The sequence below is a fragment of the Chlamydotis macqueenii genome, chromosome Z (genome assembly GCF_036417535.1).
Source record: "Chlamydotis macqueenii isolate bChlMac1 chromosome Z, bChlMac1.mat, whole genome shotgun sequence".
Taxonomy (NCBI): Eukaryota; Metazoa; Chordata; class Aves; order Otidiformes; family Otididae; genus Chlamydotis; species Chlamydotis macqueenii.
This window is the reverse complement of record NC_141593.1, coordinates 1,872,203-1,887,216: the sequence shown is the minus strand read 5'-3', so window position 1 is coordinate 1,887,216 and position 15,014 is coordinate 1,872,203. Positions and strand designations below refer to the sequence as shown.

Genomic DNA, 15,014 nt, shown 5'->3' with positions numbered 1-15,014 from the left:
TCCCCAAGAAAAGCCATCTCATGGTGATGGCCATGCCCTGGACTAAGGCATTTTTGGGAGCATTGAAGACAGCAGCAGTTCTGACCTGGCCTTCCTGGACGGAACCATGAGCAGTGAATAGCTGGATGGGGCAGCAAGTGCCTCACGGCCCCAAAGCCAAGTGCATCGTAGAGTCTAAAGTGCCGGTGGCCATGAGGCGCAGCACCTGCCCACCCACCCGCTTGTCCTGGGGATGGCCCCCTGCCCCAAGCCCTGTGGCAGACCACAGTGGCGAGGGGATGAAGAGCTTCTTGGGAGCCAGATGATGCAAAAGGGCAGACGGGGACGCCGAAGGAAACAGTCACCCTGTTGGGAAGGGAGGGGATCCACGGTGGGGCCAGGCGCGGGTTTAGTTGCTCGTCTCCGAGATGGGAGCCAAGTGGCCGAGCCCTGCCAAGCCACTGAAGCCCGTGCTCCAAGGATCAGGGAGGGGAAAGAAGGGTTGGGCAGCAAGGTTTTCATTATGGCCCAGGGTGAAGGCGAAGATGCCCGCGTTCCTCTCCATGTCCAGCTGGGCTCGCCTGAAGAGCTTCATCTGGGTTTCTTCAAACTGGCTCTCTAGCTCCTGCAGGCTGAAGGAGGTCTTGGCCCCGCTCAAAAAGTGCTTGGGGCTGGGGCCAGGAAGGCACATGGCCGCGCCGCCAAGGTGGCCGCTCATCTCCTCCAACGTCGGCGGCATCATGAAGCTCTTCTCCACCGGCGGGCCACCGGGAGCGAAGAGCAAGCCAGCTGCCCTCCACGCTGCCGGCTTGCGTCCACGCCGGGGCCGCGCGATCCGGCAGCTCTGGCGTTTGATGTGGCGATGGAGGTGATCGGAGCGGGTGAAGCTCTTGTAGCAGAACTCGCACTGGTAGGGCCGGATCCCCGTATGGATGCGCATGTGGTTCTTCAGGTCGTAGTTGTGCACGAATTTGGCGTTGCAGTGGATGCAGAGGTATGGCCGCTCCCCTGTGTGCTTCCGCATGTGGATTTTGAGCTTGTCCTGCCTGCAAAAGAAAAGGCGTTTGGTCAGGTGGCGTGGGCTGGAAGGGATGCGGTTGGGATTGCTCCTTGGGAAAGGCGATGGGAAGGTGGAGAGCTCATCCCGGAGCTTCCCCCAATGTATGGATGCTCTCGCAAGCTGGCGTTTGCATCCATCTCCTCCTTCCCGGGGTCATGGTGCCTAAACCACACACACCCAGCCCTCCACGTCAGATTTGCAGCCCGTCCCAAAGAGATTAGATTTGCAACCCATCCCAAAGAGTTCAAAACAGCCTAAATGGGAGGAAAAAAACCTTCTGGAATAAACCCCAAACCCATACGGGAATATCTAAATAAGTGCAGCTATATTGTGCCTGCAAATAAGGAAATCTGTTGAGTTTCGAGAGCCTGGCAATGTGCGGCAGTGCCGCTTAAATGAAGTCCCTTTTGGAGCTGATTTTTCCTTTCCTTTTATCCTTGCCTTGACCACTGGGTGTCTTCAGGAGCTTTCGTTTGAAGCCCGAGCGTGGCAGAAGCCCGAGCGTGGCAGAGGGTGAGGCAGGCATCCACAGGCTCTGCACCCTCTGTCCTTCCCTGGCATCCTCTCCAAGGCCGACACGCATGCAGCCTCACACACATTTCAGAGAAGGTTTTTAAAAACAGCCACAAAACAGCAGAATACTCATTCCAAACAGGACTTATTCACAAATATAGTTGGGTTTTTCTTGGTTTTTTTTTTTTTTTTTAGGGGAAGATCTAAAAGCAGCAAGGAATGTTTTCCGAAGCTGGCAATCCAATCACCATTTATTTTTTTTTCCCCAATAAATAAGTGTTTCCTTCTGCAAAAAATCCCAGTGAAGGCATACGATTACAAAAAAAAGCGAAGCTGATTGCAACTGAACTGAGCCGAGCGCGCTGCCTAGGTTGCAGGAGTGGAGTAAGTAAACAGCAAAGGGGGAGAATTCATATTGTTTTCTGAAATCCTTCCGGTATGATCCCTCCAAGAATACGGAGAATATATGGAGTTATGCTATTAGTATAGATAAAATGCGTGAGGGTGCAAAAAAAAGCAAAAACCACCCCAAAAATCTACTTATGCTGGCAGGTCAAGCCCTGAAAACTTGCAAGGTGCTGCCTTTGCACTCATTTCCGCCACCCTGCCCGTGTCCGTCTCAGGAGAGTTTCCAGCGACATGACCGGCAGCACGCCGGCGTTGGCCGTGCCCGGGGCCGGATCCCAACTTCCCAGTCTGAAATTTCCAGAGGCGCTGTGTTACCCCAAGATTTCAACAAGGGTACCTTTCCCCCGTGAGAGCCAAAGAGGAAAAATCTCATCCCAAATGGATAACGCGCGGCGAAGCCGTCAGCGGATGAACGCAGGGGCTCGTTAATGCGAAGCGTTGGGAAACGTTAATAAAAAGCAGAGCTACCAGCCCCACCTATAATATAATTTAAACCTATATATGTAATGTTTAACCTAGCAGGATCGCTTTTCCTAATAAACATGCAGCTTGCCAGGACTGTATAATGTGAATACAGGCAAAGCTTTTTTTCAGGTTATTACCCATCTCCAGCTGCAGACGGAGAGAAACTCAAATCCTCCGCACCCCGGCAGCATCTCCACGGGATGGAGGAGAGGTTTTTACGGCTCTACGTGGAGATGCTGAGAGGTTGGGGAGGGTGAGGCATGGGAAGCGCCGGCTCTGTGGGATGGGAGAAGGAGAACCACGCTCCCTGTGTGTGAATAACCTTAACGCAATTGCGTTAGGAGAGCGATTAGGGCTCTGCGAGCTGTCACAACACAAATAATGGGAACAAATAATGTTAACCTTTCCGGCTGGAACAGCTTCTCCTTGAGCACTCTGAGGTTGTGTTGGTGGAAAAGCTGAATTATCTGCAGTTTTCTCCAGTGTTTTAGCAGGGTAAGCCAGCAGACTAGAAGCAGAGCAGCCTTTGTTTAAGGAAAAAATTAATGAGCTATTAAATGAAGTCCTGCTTCCTGCGATCCGATGTCCCTGAGAGTCGGGAGTGGCAGATCCAGGTGCAGGTGGGGTCCTTGCCGTGGGATGCGGGATCCCACTGATGTGAAGGGGAAGGGAGCTGATGGGGAGGTCCGGGGACCCCCACCCAGGAAAATCTGTTTTCTCAATTTCCCCCAGGAAATTTGCTCATCCACAGTTCATCGAGTGCAGATGTGATGCAAAGGAGCGATACATCCAGAAATCCCGTTTGGGAGTTTCTGTTCCCCTGCCCCCTTACTCCCTGGGAGATTTTGCATCTTCCTGGCAAAAACGCCCCTCACTGCCGTGGGTGCGAGCCCGATTCTTTTGGGCAGCATGAGATTCCCCCTGAGAGCAAAACACGTAATGCAAGCAGCGGCGCCCGGGAAATCCTGTCAGAAATCTCCTTCTGCACCTCAATATACTCTCACATTAAAGTAATGCTGAAAATGGTTTAAAAAACCCAACCAAACAAACAAAAAAAACCCTCCAGCCAATAGCTACATGCTATTCAAAATACTTCCAAATAAATTTTAAAATAAATCATCTCTCCGTGCCTCAGTTTCCCCAAATGAAGCCAACGACGCTGCCCTTGCTGGCAAAGGGCTTTGGGAGCCCGCTGGGAGGGCCCAGCTCCGTTATTCCCATTGCAGGGAAGGTGTCAGTGATGGGTCAAGCCAGGCTATTTCCTCATCAACAACCAGTGCCCGCAGCATCACACCCGAGGGAGCACTGGGGGACCGCAGGGTGGGGCTGGCCAGGCGGTCCCTCCACACCCAGCGAGCTGAACCCATCCCAGTCCTTCCCAGCAGAGCCCGCCTGTCCGGAGGTGACAACCCAGCGCTAACCTAGGGATGCAGCACCAGCAGGAGCCGGATCCAAATTCCCACAGGCAGGAATTAGCACCAGGCAGTGGCCTTTCCCCTGCAAATACCAGGGTGAGCCGGCTCACGTCGCGTACACCCGCCCGAGGCGTGATGCTCCCCGCATGATAACACGGTGTCTGCCGCGTTAATGGAGTGGAGCATGGAAATTTATTTTCCGGTCAAATCCTCATCATCTGCATAACTCCCACTCGAATATCATCACAGGGATGGGGAGAAGAAAAGACAGGCTGAATGCGAGAACACCCCAGGTGTCCGGCCATTGTCAGGAGCTCGCCTTTGCCTACTGTGCGTATTATTTTCCTCTGGTTTGCTAATAGGGCTCGCTCTCTCTCACACACAGCCAGGAGCTCTTGTCGGAAAGCTTTATTATTATGGTAAAGATTGTACTCATTAGATATTAATTACACCCAGCAAGAGCAGATCCAGGAATCTATTTGTCTCTGCTCACCGATTACATTTTCCCTGCTTTTCAGAGAACGGTTGCAAGCTGTAGCATGAGATTTGCGTAACCTGCTCCAATTTATTATGGTGATAGAGTTGGCTTTTTTTTTGTTTCAGTGGGGGTGAAGAGCAAAGGCTAGGAATATAAGAACACCGGTACAAGGATTGGATCTGGCTGGTCACAGAGCAGCCCACGTTGGGGCTGATACCACCTAATCTGACATAGCAAAGAGTTAAGTGCCTCATCTAAGCCCCGCAGGTTGTCTTTTTGGTCAGGGATGACACCTCCACTCACCCTCTTTCCTCCTTTACCTCTCTGAGGGGGCTGATCTCTTTCCGCTGACTGTGGAGGGTGGCCAATGGTTGGGTGGCCAATGGTTGGGGTGCCAATGGTTGGGTGGCCAATGGTTGGGGTGATGAATCGCAGAATCATTGAGGTTGGAAAAGACCCTTAAGATCATCGAGTCCAACCGTTGACCTAACAGTGCCAAGTCCACCACTAAACCATGTCCCTAAGCTCTACATCTACCTGTCTTTTAAATACCTCCAGGGATGGTGACTCAGCCACTGCCCTGGGCAGCCTGTTCCAGTGCTTGACAACCCTTTTGGTGAAGAATTTTTTTCTTAATATCCAATCTAAACCTCCCCTTGCACAACTTGAGGCCATTTACTCTCAATCCCATCACTTGCTATTTGGGAAAAGAGAACAACAGCCACCTTGCTAGTAATGTATAATAATTAGGACCACTCCAGCCTCAGAAAGCCCATGTCATGTCTAAACATATGCAACTTGCTTGTGGTCTACACTGATGCCAAAATGTGCAAACCCAAACTAATTACATCCCGCAGCTAAACAGCCCTCCCAACTCAGCGCATCTCCCAGCACATTAGAGATGAAGCCTCCTTGGCTGTTTGACCATCTGTTTTCCAGCTCCCTCTGGTCCAACTGTGGTGAACTATGATGGGGCTGAAAATATCCTGTTACTTATTTAAGCTTTTGTCCAGCAAGTGGATGGATCCAGTGAGGTATGGATGTGATCCACAACTCACCAAAATCAATAGGTTCATTTTCTTCCTCCGCCCTCCCTTCCTCCCTTTTTTTCTGAAGAGATAGAAAACTCACTGCCCAAGGAAGTGGTGGAGTCACCATGCCTGGAGGTGTTCAAAGAATGTGTAAACGTGGCACTTCAGGACATGGTTTAGCGGACATGGTGGTGTTGGGTTGATGGTTGGACTTGATGACCTTGGAGGTCTTTTCCAGCCTTAAAGATTCTATACTTCTATGAAATCAGACCCTTCTTTCTTTGCTACTTTTTTTTTTGTAGGGGACAAGAGTTGTGTAGCTTGGGAATCAACCATGGGTCATGACGTAGCCCCTCCAACCACCACCACCCCACCACCCCACGCACGGCAGAGGTAACCAACGCACACCTGGTAAAGCGGACTTCGCAGATATTGCACATATACGGCTTCTCTCCCGTGTGGGTCCTCATGTGCCTGGGCAGCTTGCCAGCCCCCATGATGACTTTGTTACAGATGGGACATTGCTGGGATGCTTTGGGCTTTATCTTTCTCTCTTCCTCCAGTGGCCATGGGGGAAAAACTCCTCCAAATTGGGTAGCGCTTAGGAAATTGAGATAAGCGCTGTAGTCAGTCTCTGCCTTAATATGCCCTAAGGGAGCTGCCGGGGTGTTGGTAAACATGTCCTTGAAGAAGTCATTAGGGAAAGGAGGTGGAGGCAGGTCTTCCTTCTCCTCCTCTTCCTTGATCTTCCTCTTTTTGATGACCAGATCCAAGGGGCCATTGTCTACTTGTGGCTCCTCAAGCTGGGAGAAGGAGCTAAAATCTCCATTCCATAGATGAGGGAAGAAGCTAGGGGTAAAAGGAGAGAGGGCTGGCCTCCTTTCTGGGATGTTCGGCTTAGGGTACAAGTTTTCCCTTAGCAAGGACTCGATGGAGAAGTCTCGTATCACCCCCAAGTGTCCAGAGGAGTTATTGGCTGGGTAGTGATTTGGAAAGTCTTTAGGTGCTTCTGTATATGCTTCTTCGGTAAGATCAGACTTAGAAGGACTTTGGTGACAGCTTACTTCTTGGACATCGGTTAGGTTCTCCTGATTGACAAAATCTTCCACTTCTTCCTCCTCCTCCTCCTCTTCCTCCTCATCATCATCTTCATCTTCATCATCATCGTCATCATCTTTGTCATCTTCCTCTTCGGCCTCTCTGTCGGGCTCCATGATTTCAAGGCATACGTTGATAATGCACTGGATCTCCAGCATCTTGGCAGCGCTGAGGATGTGCTTGACATTTGAGGTGGTGATGGTGAGGGTTGAGGTGTAGGCAAACTCGAGGATGGCAGAAAGTGCTTCAGGCTTGACAAAGTCAATCTCGTAAACATAGGGCTGGTCTGTTAAAGTGCCGGTAGTGAAGAGTTTTTTGAAGTACTTGCTGCAGGCAGCAAGGACGGACCGATGGGTCCGGTACTCCTGGTCCTGTACAATGAGGATGACATCGCAGAGGAGACCATCGTGCCGCTGCTCATTTAAACCACATAAGACTTCACTGCTGTGGTTCGGGAATGGGATCCCGATAAGATCTTCAATGCCATTGGCCATATTCTCATTTAGTGCCCTAGAACAAAACACAGACAGCAGAAAATTAGCAGGGGGTTCCCAATCTGTACCACCAAAATCATCCTGCCTTCTCTCAATGTCCTCCTCTCCCCTACCCAGCTTGGACCCCTGGAATCACCTCCTGCTTGCACTGCCACAGTGCGTCTCCACACCACCTTAAACTCCTTCCAGGTCCTCTGTGATTTAACCTCTGCTTCCCACCACAGCTCTCTGTCTCCATCCTTCTCGGTTCCCACCCTATTCACCTTTTCATAGCCACCACAAGCTCCCTCTTCTGCTTCCATCCCTCCCCCAGGAACCTTGCGCAATGACTCCATCCCCATCACCTTTCTTCCACATCCTCTCAGAGCCAACATCTTTCCAGGCATACATTGGACTTGCCCTGCCAGGAGCTATGTGGGGAAAGGGTGATGCTGTATTGCTTCACACTGCCAAGTGTCAGCACCTTCACCACTCAAAAACGATGAGCCAGGGAGTGTCCATCTCATCTACGCAATTGGTTTTGGGACTGGTACAACTGGACGTCCCAAATAGGAAGGACTGCTGGTCATGGCTGTTTGCTGCAGCAGGAGAGCAATCCTTATGGACCAGGAGGACTCCAGTTCTGCGTCCCCCTGCTACCCTACGTCTGGAAGCTATCCCGTGTCACCTCAGCGCATGGACCATCCGCACAGGGATGTCTTCCCAAGGAATCTGGGAATGGGAGAGGCAAGCGAAGAGCTGTGTGTCGCAGTGTACCTAAACGCTCAAAGACAACCAGGAACCCAACCAGGGAGCAAGCGCCTGGCCAGAGGCAGATGGTTGTCTGCTGTCTTCACTCATAAGCTGAGCTTGCCCCATTCCTGAGCCTGTTTGGACTCACTAACATGGTATCAAATGCCCCGTGAGTCTGGCAGACACCTCCTTCTGCTAGAGCAGCTCCAGCTTCAAAGGGAAATTCGGAAGCAAAAAGCCCACACCCAAAAGGAAAATCTATTTTTTTTTTGCCATTTTTTAATCTGTAAGATGTTTCCTCTTTCACATGGCCCCAGCAGCCCTTCCACATGAGAAATCCCAGGAAAGGAGAGCGACTTCCTCCAGCAGGCAATGAATACATTAATCCCATCACACACAGAATACATCAAATGGCCGGAATAACTTCGAATACGCTAACCCTCTGGAAACCCCCAGGACACGGACCAGTGTCACCTCTGTGAGCCCCAGCTCGTGGCCCCGCCGCAGGTAGAGAGTTCACAGCCGAGTGGTTGATCGCCGAGAGAGCCCAGGGTATATGTAATTAAAACCGCAGCCCCACTCTGGCCCATTTCACGAGGCTGAGACCGTCAGGCAGGTTCCCAATCCCACCCCGTGCCACCTCTGCATCTCTCCTGGGATCCATTGCCACGTCCCAGGTGTCCTTCCCTGCTCAGTTTCTGGCTGCCCTGACTCCAAACCTCTTTCTCACCAGCTGTGAGGATCTGATCTACCTCATTTTGAGGGGCTGGCTCCCACTCTGCTACCTGCCTGCAGCCCTCAGGGGTGGAAAGAACCTGGTTTGATGAAAGCTGTCCAGGCAAATCCTTACTTCACCTTGACCAGCAAGCCAGTGACGCTTGGGGGAGGCTGGGGAACCGTAGAGGGGATCATATTCTGCAGGAAATATTCCCATAGGAAGAGGAATGCTGTCTCCCTTCTCCTCCCTCCACAGGGTCAGTCTCCAGCCGAGACCCTGCAGATATCTCCTCCACACCTAATCAGCGCTGCCAAACACTTGTCACGGGGGAGCCAGCGAGCCAAGGCCTTGGGAAGACGGTGCAATCTAGACGGAGTGCACTCCGGGGAAGGGTTACGGACCACCAGCCTGGTGGGAGCAACACCAGGATGGGGGACAAGCCAGTGAAGCCTCCTGGGGGGCCAGAGGGCAGCCCCCACCACAATAAGTCCTCTCCAGCCACCTCCCCATGCCCAGAGATAGGGAGAGGAACCAGGATTTTAACCCCTCCGAGCCCCCGCCTCAGCTGCAGCCGTTGACATTTTTGGCTGAGGGAGGATGCTCGAGCCCTGCATCCCCCGGTGTGCCCATTAGCTCCACGCTAATTACATCTGTTGTCTGAAACAAATTGATTCATTACAGTGTGCTGCGCTTAACCGCGTTAACTAGCTAGGTTCCTCTACCAGCCCGACCGACTCCGTATCGAATCTTCCTTGAAAACCGCCGATAAATGAGAGTACATCTGATGTGCTCTCCAAGTGGAGTGTGAGACAATAAACAACCCCTGAGCCAGGGAGGAAAAGGCAGCTTCCTTTTTAGGGCTTCATGTCCTTATTAACAAGCATAAGCAATTAAATTTATATTGCTGTATTTATCTTCCACTCATTTATTTTAGCTTGCAAGGAGCATCGGTGTTAAAGGAGCCCCTGGCTTGAAGGAACGCGTCTTCCTACAAATCTATTTTCATCCTTTTTTTTCGCTAGATCACCCTAAGTGCAAAAGATGAGAAAAGCAGAATATCAGACTACTCCGACAGTTGTTTTTATAGAGGTTTTTTTTTTTTTTTCCAGACACTAAACTCCGTCCTCCCTAGTTTGTGGATTATTCACTCAGCAGGAAGAAAAGCAAGAAAAAAAATGGAATTTGGAGCTCAGGGCTATGTAATTATAAACTAAAATGATGTACAGCTCCTTTTGGTGGGAACGGGCTCCTTTTCCTTTCTTTTCCCCTCCTGGTCCTCTCAAGATGCGGTTCTGTTAACCGAAGCACTTAGGCAAGCCGGTAACTTTACAGGATGCTGGCGAAATTGAAGGTGATTCACGTCATTTAAATGTGTGGAGGGGAGAGGAAGAGAAACAGCCTCGTTCATCTGCATGCATTTGCATTTTTTTAACTCGCCAGGCGGTTTGACAGCTCCGAGCTTGAGAAATGACCTTCTGGTTCCCGTGGCCCTCGGGGGGGCGGGGGGGGGAGGTTGATGGCCACAGGCTGGAAGTGTGCTGAGGTTGACGTTTTCCTTCCTCCCTCTCCCTCCTCTCCCTCCTCCTGCGCTCCCCCCTTCCCCTCCCCAAGCCCAGGGTGGGGTCCTCAAGAATAAGAAGCCTAAAAATAGCATCTGATGGTGACAAATGTCACCAGAGCGTGCACAGGTGCATGCAAACGCTGAACGGACTCCATGGAGTTAAACAGAAAAAAATCTCATTTTATAATAGAAAATTACAGCATTGTTAAAATAAACCAGGGTGTGCGGGGAGGGGAAAGGGTGGAGGGCACTTAAAATAAACGTATTCTGCAGATGACGTCTCGAAACATGGCATTTTTGGGCAACTCATTCATTACCTTCTTGCCACAAAAAGCCCCATTTATAAAAGAATGATGCTGGGAGATGCTGATGGGACACAGGACCACCAAGCTCTGCCCGGGTATTGAGGCAGCTGAGGCTGCAACAGGAGAAAAGGGGGATTGGGAGGGAGCTGAGCTTTGTCCCCTTTTTGGGTGAAAATCCTTCCTTTTTTGGGAAGGCTGGTGCTTTGGTGGCTCGGGGCGGCGATCGCCACACCAGCGCGATGGAGACGTGTAGGCAGATGTAGGCAGGAGTCTCCGCTGTGATGCCAGGGTCCAACCTCACTGCTCGCCTGAATGTGATACAACCCAGAGATTATCATAAATATTTTAATAATATTATAATATTTCATTTTAAAATATTATAATATTATAAACCGCCTGTGATGCACGCTCCCTGGGTGACCCAAAGCTCATTCAGGCCACTCTGCTGCTCCAAAGCCCCTTTTATTTTTTTAATTTTTTTTTTTTTTGGTTGCTTTATTTTGGCATCTCCTTTTAACTCTGAGCTTCCTTCAGTTTAACACAGCCTCTGAAAACCAAGAATATAAAACTGAAACACCAGAGAGAGAGGCAAAATGCTCATACAGCGTTGTGATAAGTGAAAAACAGAAGTATGCTCAATAGATCATGGAGATATATGTTCTAGAAAATAGATAAAGCGAAGCAATATTGCTTATATTAATTTGCATGAGTGGAAATGGAGAAGTGCCACAGCTCGGAGGAGCCCTGGGAAAGATCTCCCAGCCCCGAGGTGGGATGGGATCCTGGCCCTGGGTCTCAGTATTGCTCAAAACCAGGAGCAGGAGACCTGTGAGGGGCTGATAGGAAAGATGGGGAGAAACTCTTCAGCAGGGCCTGTGGTGATGGGACAAGGGGTCATGGTTTCAAAAGAGAAGGAGGTAGATTCAGATTAGACATCAGGAAGAAATTGTTTATGCTGAGAGTGGTGGAACACTGTCCCAGGTTGCCCAGAGAGGCGGTGGACGCCCCATCCCTGGAAACATTCCAGGCCAGGTTGGCCGGGGCTGTGAGCAACCTGATCTGGTTGGAGATGTCCCTGCTCCTTGCAGGGGGGTTGGACTGGGTGGGCTTTAAAGGTCCCTTCCAACTCAAACCATTCCATGATTCCATGACTCCTCATCAGCACTTCTCTCTTCCATCTCCTTCCTCATCTCTGGCCACAACGCCCTGCGAAGCCGGGCCCTTGGAGGAGATGAACACCAGAGATTCTCAGACCCTTTCCTTTTAGAACGTGCACAGCTCGGCCTCCTCTTTGCTCTGGTATTTCCCCATGGGAAGGAGCTGGCTCCTGACCATGTTGCTTTCTGGCGTGCAAAGCACTGGGCTCTCGCCGGGAGTGCCACCCCAAAGACACGGGGATGCCCCAGGGAAAGCCGGGGAGCACAAAGCAGCTGCCACTCCATGTCGGGCTCGTTCTGCATTCTGTGCGACGGAGGAAGGAGCCTGAGGCTCTGGCTGATCTCTGCCTGCTACCTGTGTCAAAATGACATTTTTCCAGGCAAAACAAATGGTGTCTCCAATTCTTCCCTCCTTCCAGCCTCTGCACGGGTGTATTTAAAACCAATACCCCTTGTCCTTTCGCTATGGGACCTACCTTTCTCCTAAGTCACCTCTAAATATTGCCTCAGCAGGAGGTGTCAACATCTTCCCTCATCCCAATTTACTTTCTACTACCAACTCCTTCCCTCCCCTGCCCAGAGCACTCGGCACCTCGACAGACCGATGCTTTGGCACCGTGACTTTGCTACCCGCTCCTCTTTCCCAATCCCTGCTCCAGGCTGCGGGAGCAGTGGTGGCACCCGGGGTGGGCTGCTCTCCCTCCGCACCATGGTCTCGTGTATGTAGACCTGTCTGCTACCTCCATCAGCCCATAAATATATGGGTTTCTGTTTGTTTTTCCCCAGGTTTATTTGTGGCTCATCATAATGAGGCAATTGAGATGTCAAATCTTAATCTAGTCTGTCAAAATGTTACAGCTGCTTTCTACAGGATATGCTGACCAATGATTGGTAGCTCCTGCTCCTTACCCCTGTTGTTATTTTGGGGGTATAGGGATGCTCGGCTCTGTTCCCACGCAGTGACCTTGAGGAAGTCCCTTGTGCAAGTGTGTCCTAGAGCAGAGCCACCCACGTTGACACCTCACCCGAAGCAGGCCCCATGAGGACGACACCGTTGCCTTGGCCAAGTGCTTGACTCTGATTTGGAAGACGCCTCTTCTTTCCTACCAAGAGGGAGCTGAGATCCCTAAAAGCCTATCTGAAAGGCAGGCAGAGAGGCAAGTTATAAAAAAAGGAAGGTGTAAAACGTGAAAAAGGCAAATATTTCCTTAAGCACAGCTCCCCTCTGAACATCTTGTCTCCTGAAGAACATGTTATTAAACCACCTACCCTAGCACCTAGTGTTTCTTCCCTCCGGCGGGAAGGTGGGGCAGAGAGCGCTCCTTGCCTCTCAGTCGCTTCTCTGTGAGACACCTGAAACGATGAGGAAAATGCGGTGACACCAACCGCTTCCTCCCTCGCAAGGAAGTCCTCGGGTTTTTAAAGGAGATGAGCCACTCTGCAGACCCAGAGATGATGCTGGGGGAGGGAATCAGCTCGCTAGCTAAAGCACCAGGGTTTTATTGCTGGGCTGGGCACCCGCCCCAGCCTCGAATAACTGAGACCAGCCCTCCCCTTGGGGCCAGTCTTGCTTGGGGAGTACGGGGTTGAGCTGGGAAGGGTGGGGGTGTTGGTTTTTAAGAGGTACGCAACAAGCTCACCCACCCCAATCTGAGGATCCCTCCTCACAAAATTCATGGATTTTGCTTAGATCTGGACAAAGTGGGCAAGGGCAGAGATGTCTTGGTGAGGAAGGATGCGAAGAGGGTCACATTGGCCATGGAAGATCCTCTCTTGCAGCATGGATGGGGAGAAAGCCCTGTAGGTTGCTGCAGAGGTGGCATCACCTCATGTGGCTCCTGGTAAGGGAGCAGCTCCATAAATAGAATAGAATAGAATTATTAAGGTTGGAAAAAACCTCCAAGATCATCAAGTCCAACCATCAACCCAACACCACCATGCCCACTAAACCACGTCCTGAAGTGCCACATCTACAAGTTCTTTGAACACCTCCAGGGATGGTGACTGCACCACTGCCCTGGGCAGCCTGTTCCAGTGCCTGACCACCCTTTCAGTAAAGAAGTGTTTCCTAATATCCAACCTAAACCTTCCTTGCCACAAGCTGGGCCATTTCCTCTTGTCCTTTCACTTGTTATTTGAGAGAAGAGACCAACACTCACCTCCCCACACCCTCCTTTCAAGCAGCTGTAGAGAGCAATGAGGTCTCCCCTCAGTCTCCTCTTCTCCAGACTAAACATCCCCAGTTGCCTCAGCTGCTCCTCAGCAGACTGGTGGTCCAGACCCCTCACCAGCTTCATCGCCCTTCTCTGGACGTGCTCCAGCACCTCAACATCCTTCTTGTACTGAGGGGCCCAAAACTGCACATGGTATTCGAGGTGCAGCCTCACCAGTGCTGAGTACTGGGGCACAATTGCTTCCCTTTGATGGAGCAGGTCAGTAGAATTTAAGATGCTCCATAGGATGCTGGTGCCAAGGCTGCCTATGGCAGCCAGCCAGAACCCTAGCAATGTTGACATTCCTCCTACTGCTGATGCTGGGAAGAGTGGAATGGCCAGGAAGCCCCGGGGTGACAGCCCAACCCTTTTGGCCAGCCTCCATGGAGCCAAGGATGCATGAGACAGCTCCAACCTGAAGGAAGAGCCCTGGAAGTCAAGCATGGTTTGGTCACATAATTAAAGTGGTTGCGCTTCAGGGACTGAGATCACAAGTGACCTTCAGCCTGGTATTTCTCCATCACCTACTGGACTTTTCAATATGAATACCAATCTCCAAACAAAATCCTTGGGCATACAAGGATTCATCCTTATCAACATCTGGCTGAGAGGCTGAGCCTATATGAACCATGTATATTTAGAATAAAACTGTCTTTTTTGGGTTGGCACCATTAGTTTCCTATAAGTAGATAATCAGAAAGCCATCTTCATCTCAAGACCTATCAGAGAATCCAAACTAAAAGGTGTTGGAGAACCACCTCCAGAGTGCTGAATGATTCCGAAAACGACATATTTAACCCCTTCTTCATTTTAGTGACAGTCATTCCTCCCAGTTTCCAAAAATTCATGCAGAAATTTAGCTGACCTGGGGCTTGGCAATACTGGAGATTTGCTGTATTTCTCTGGTACAACATTAGTTGGGAAGAACCAAGAGGACTATTTGCTTAAGAAGATAAATAGTGATTACAGGTGCCACTCATCCACTCACTGAGGTGTGGAGGCACAAGTGTCTCGTACATCCTTTGTAATGGGAATTTACTGGAGCTCCGTGACCATCAGGACCCAGTCGCAGCCCACGGGGTATTTAAGTTAAGGTCATTTTTCCTGGCCTCAGCTCCTCTATGGGCTTGTTGCTCAAGTTGGCCCCTCCATCGGCGGGTGGCACGTGGTGAACAGGTTGAGCTCCTCTCCTCCCTCCCTCGTTGCTTATCATGGCAGGCACCAGGCATCCAAAAAGCCCCAGCATCCCCTTAGTTCTAGCCCAAGGTCTCCCACCTTGGCCTGACCTGACCATCATTTTTATAACAAGCTCCCAGACTCTGGTATGAAGTTTGGTGGATCGATACCTTGCCCTCTGGGCGAGGACGCAGGGACCTGTCACCCAGCA

At 50.8% G+C, this 15,014-nt stretch overlaps 1 protein-coding gene across 2 annotated transcripts; it reads right to left on the bottom strand.

Moving 5' to 3' along the window:
- Positions 1-388: 388 nt before the first annotated feature.
- Positions 389-9,021, bottom strand: ZBTB7C (zinc finger and BTB domain containing 7C). 2 transcript variants are annotated; one of them, XM_086770011.1, is made up of 4 exons: positions 8,964-9,021; positions 8,793-8,799; positions 5,758-6,957; positions 389-1,025 (listed from the first exon to the last, which is right to left on the bottom strand). In XM_086770011.1, the coding sequence occupies exons 1-4, from the start codon at positions 9,019-9,021 to the stop codon at positions 389-391; spliced, it is 1,902 nt and encodes a 633-aa protein (XP_086626137.1). The 2 variants fall into 2 exon arrangements, with proteins under 2 accessions (XP_086626137.1, XP_010122604.2); XM_010124302.2 differs by lacking the exons at positions 8,793-8,799; positions 8,964-9,021 and having other exon boundaries at positions 5,758-6,956.
- Positions 9,022-15,014: the final 5,993 nt, after the last annotated feature.

Excerpts from the sequence above, each read along its gene's own strand:
- ZBTB7C (XM_086770011.1), bottom strand. The coding sequence starts at position 9,021 with ATGGGCACACCGGGGGATGCAGGGCTCGAGCATCCTCCCTCAGCCAAA. Across the intron at positions 1,026-5,757 it reads TGCGAAGTCCGCTTTACCAG|GCAGGACAAGCTCAAAATCC; the intron begins GTGTGCGTTGGT and ends TTTCTTTTGCAG.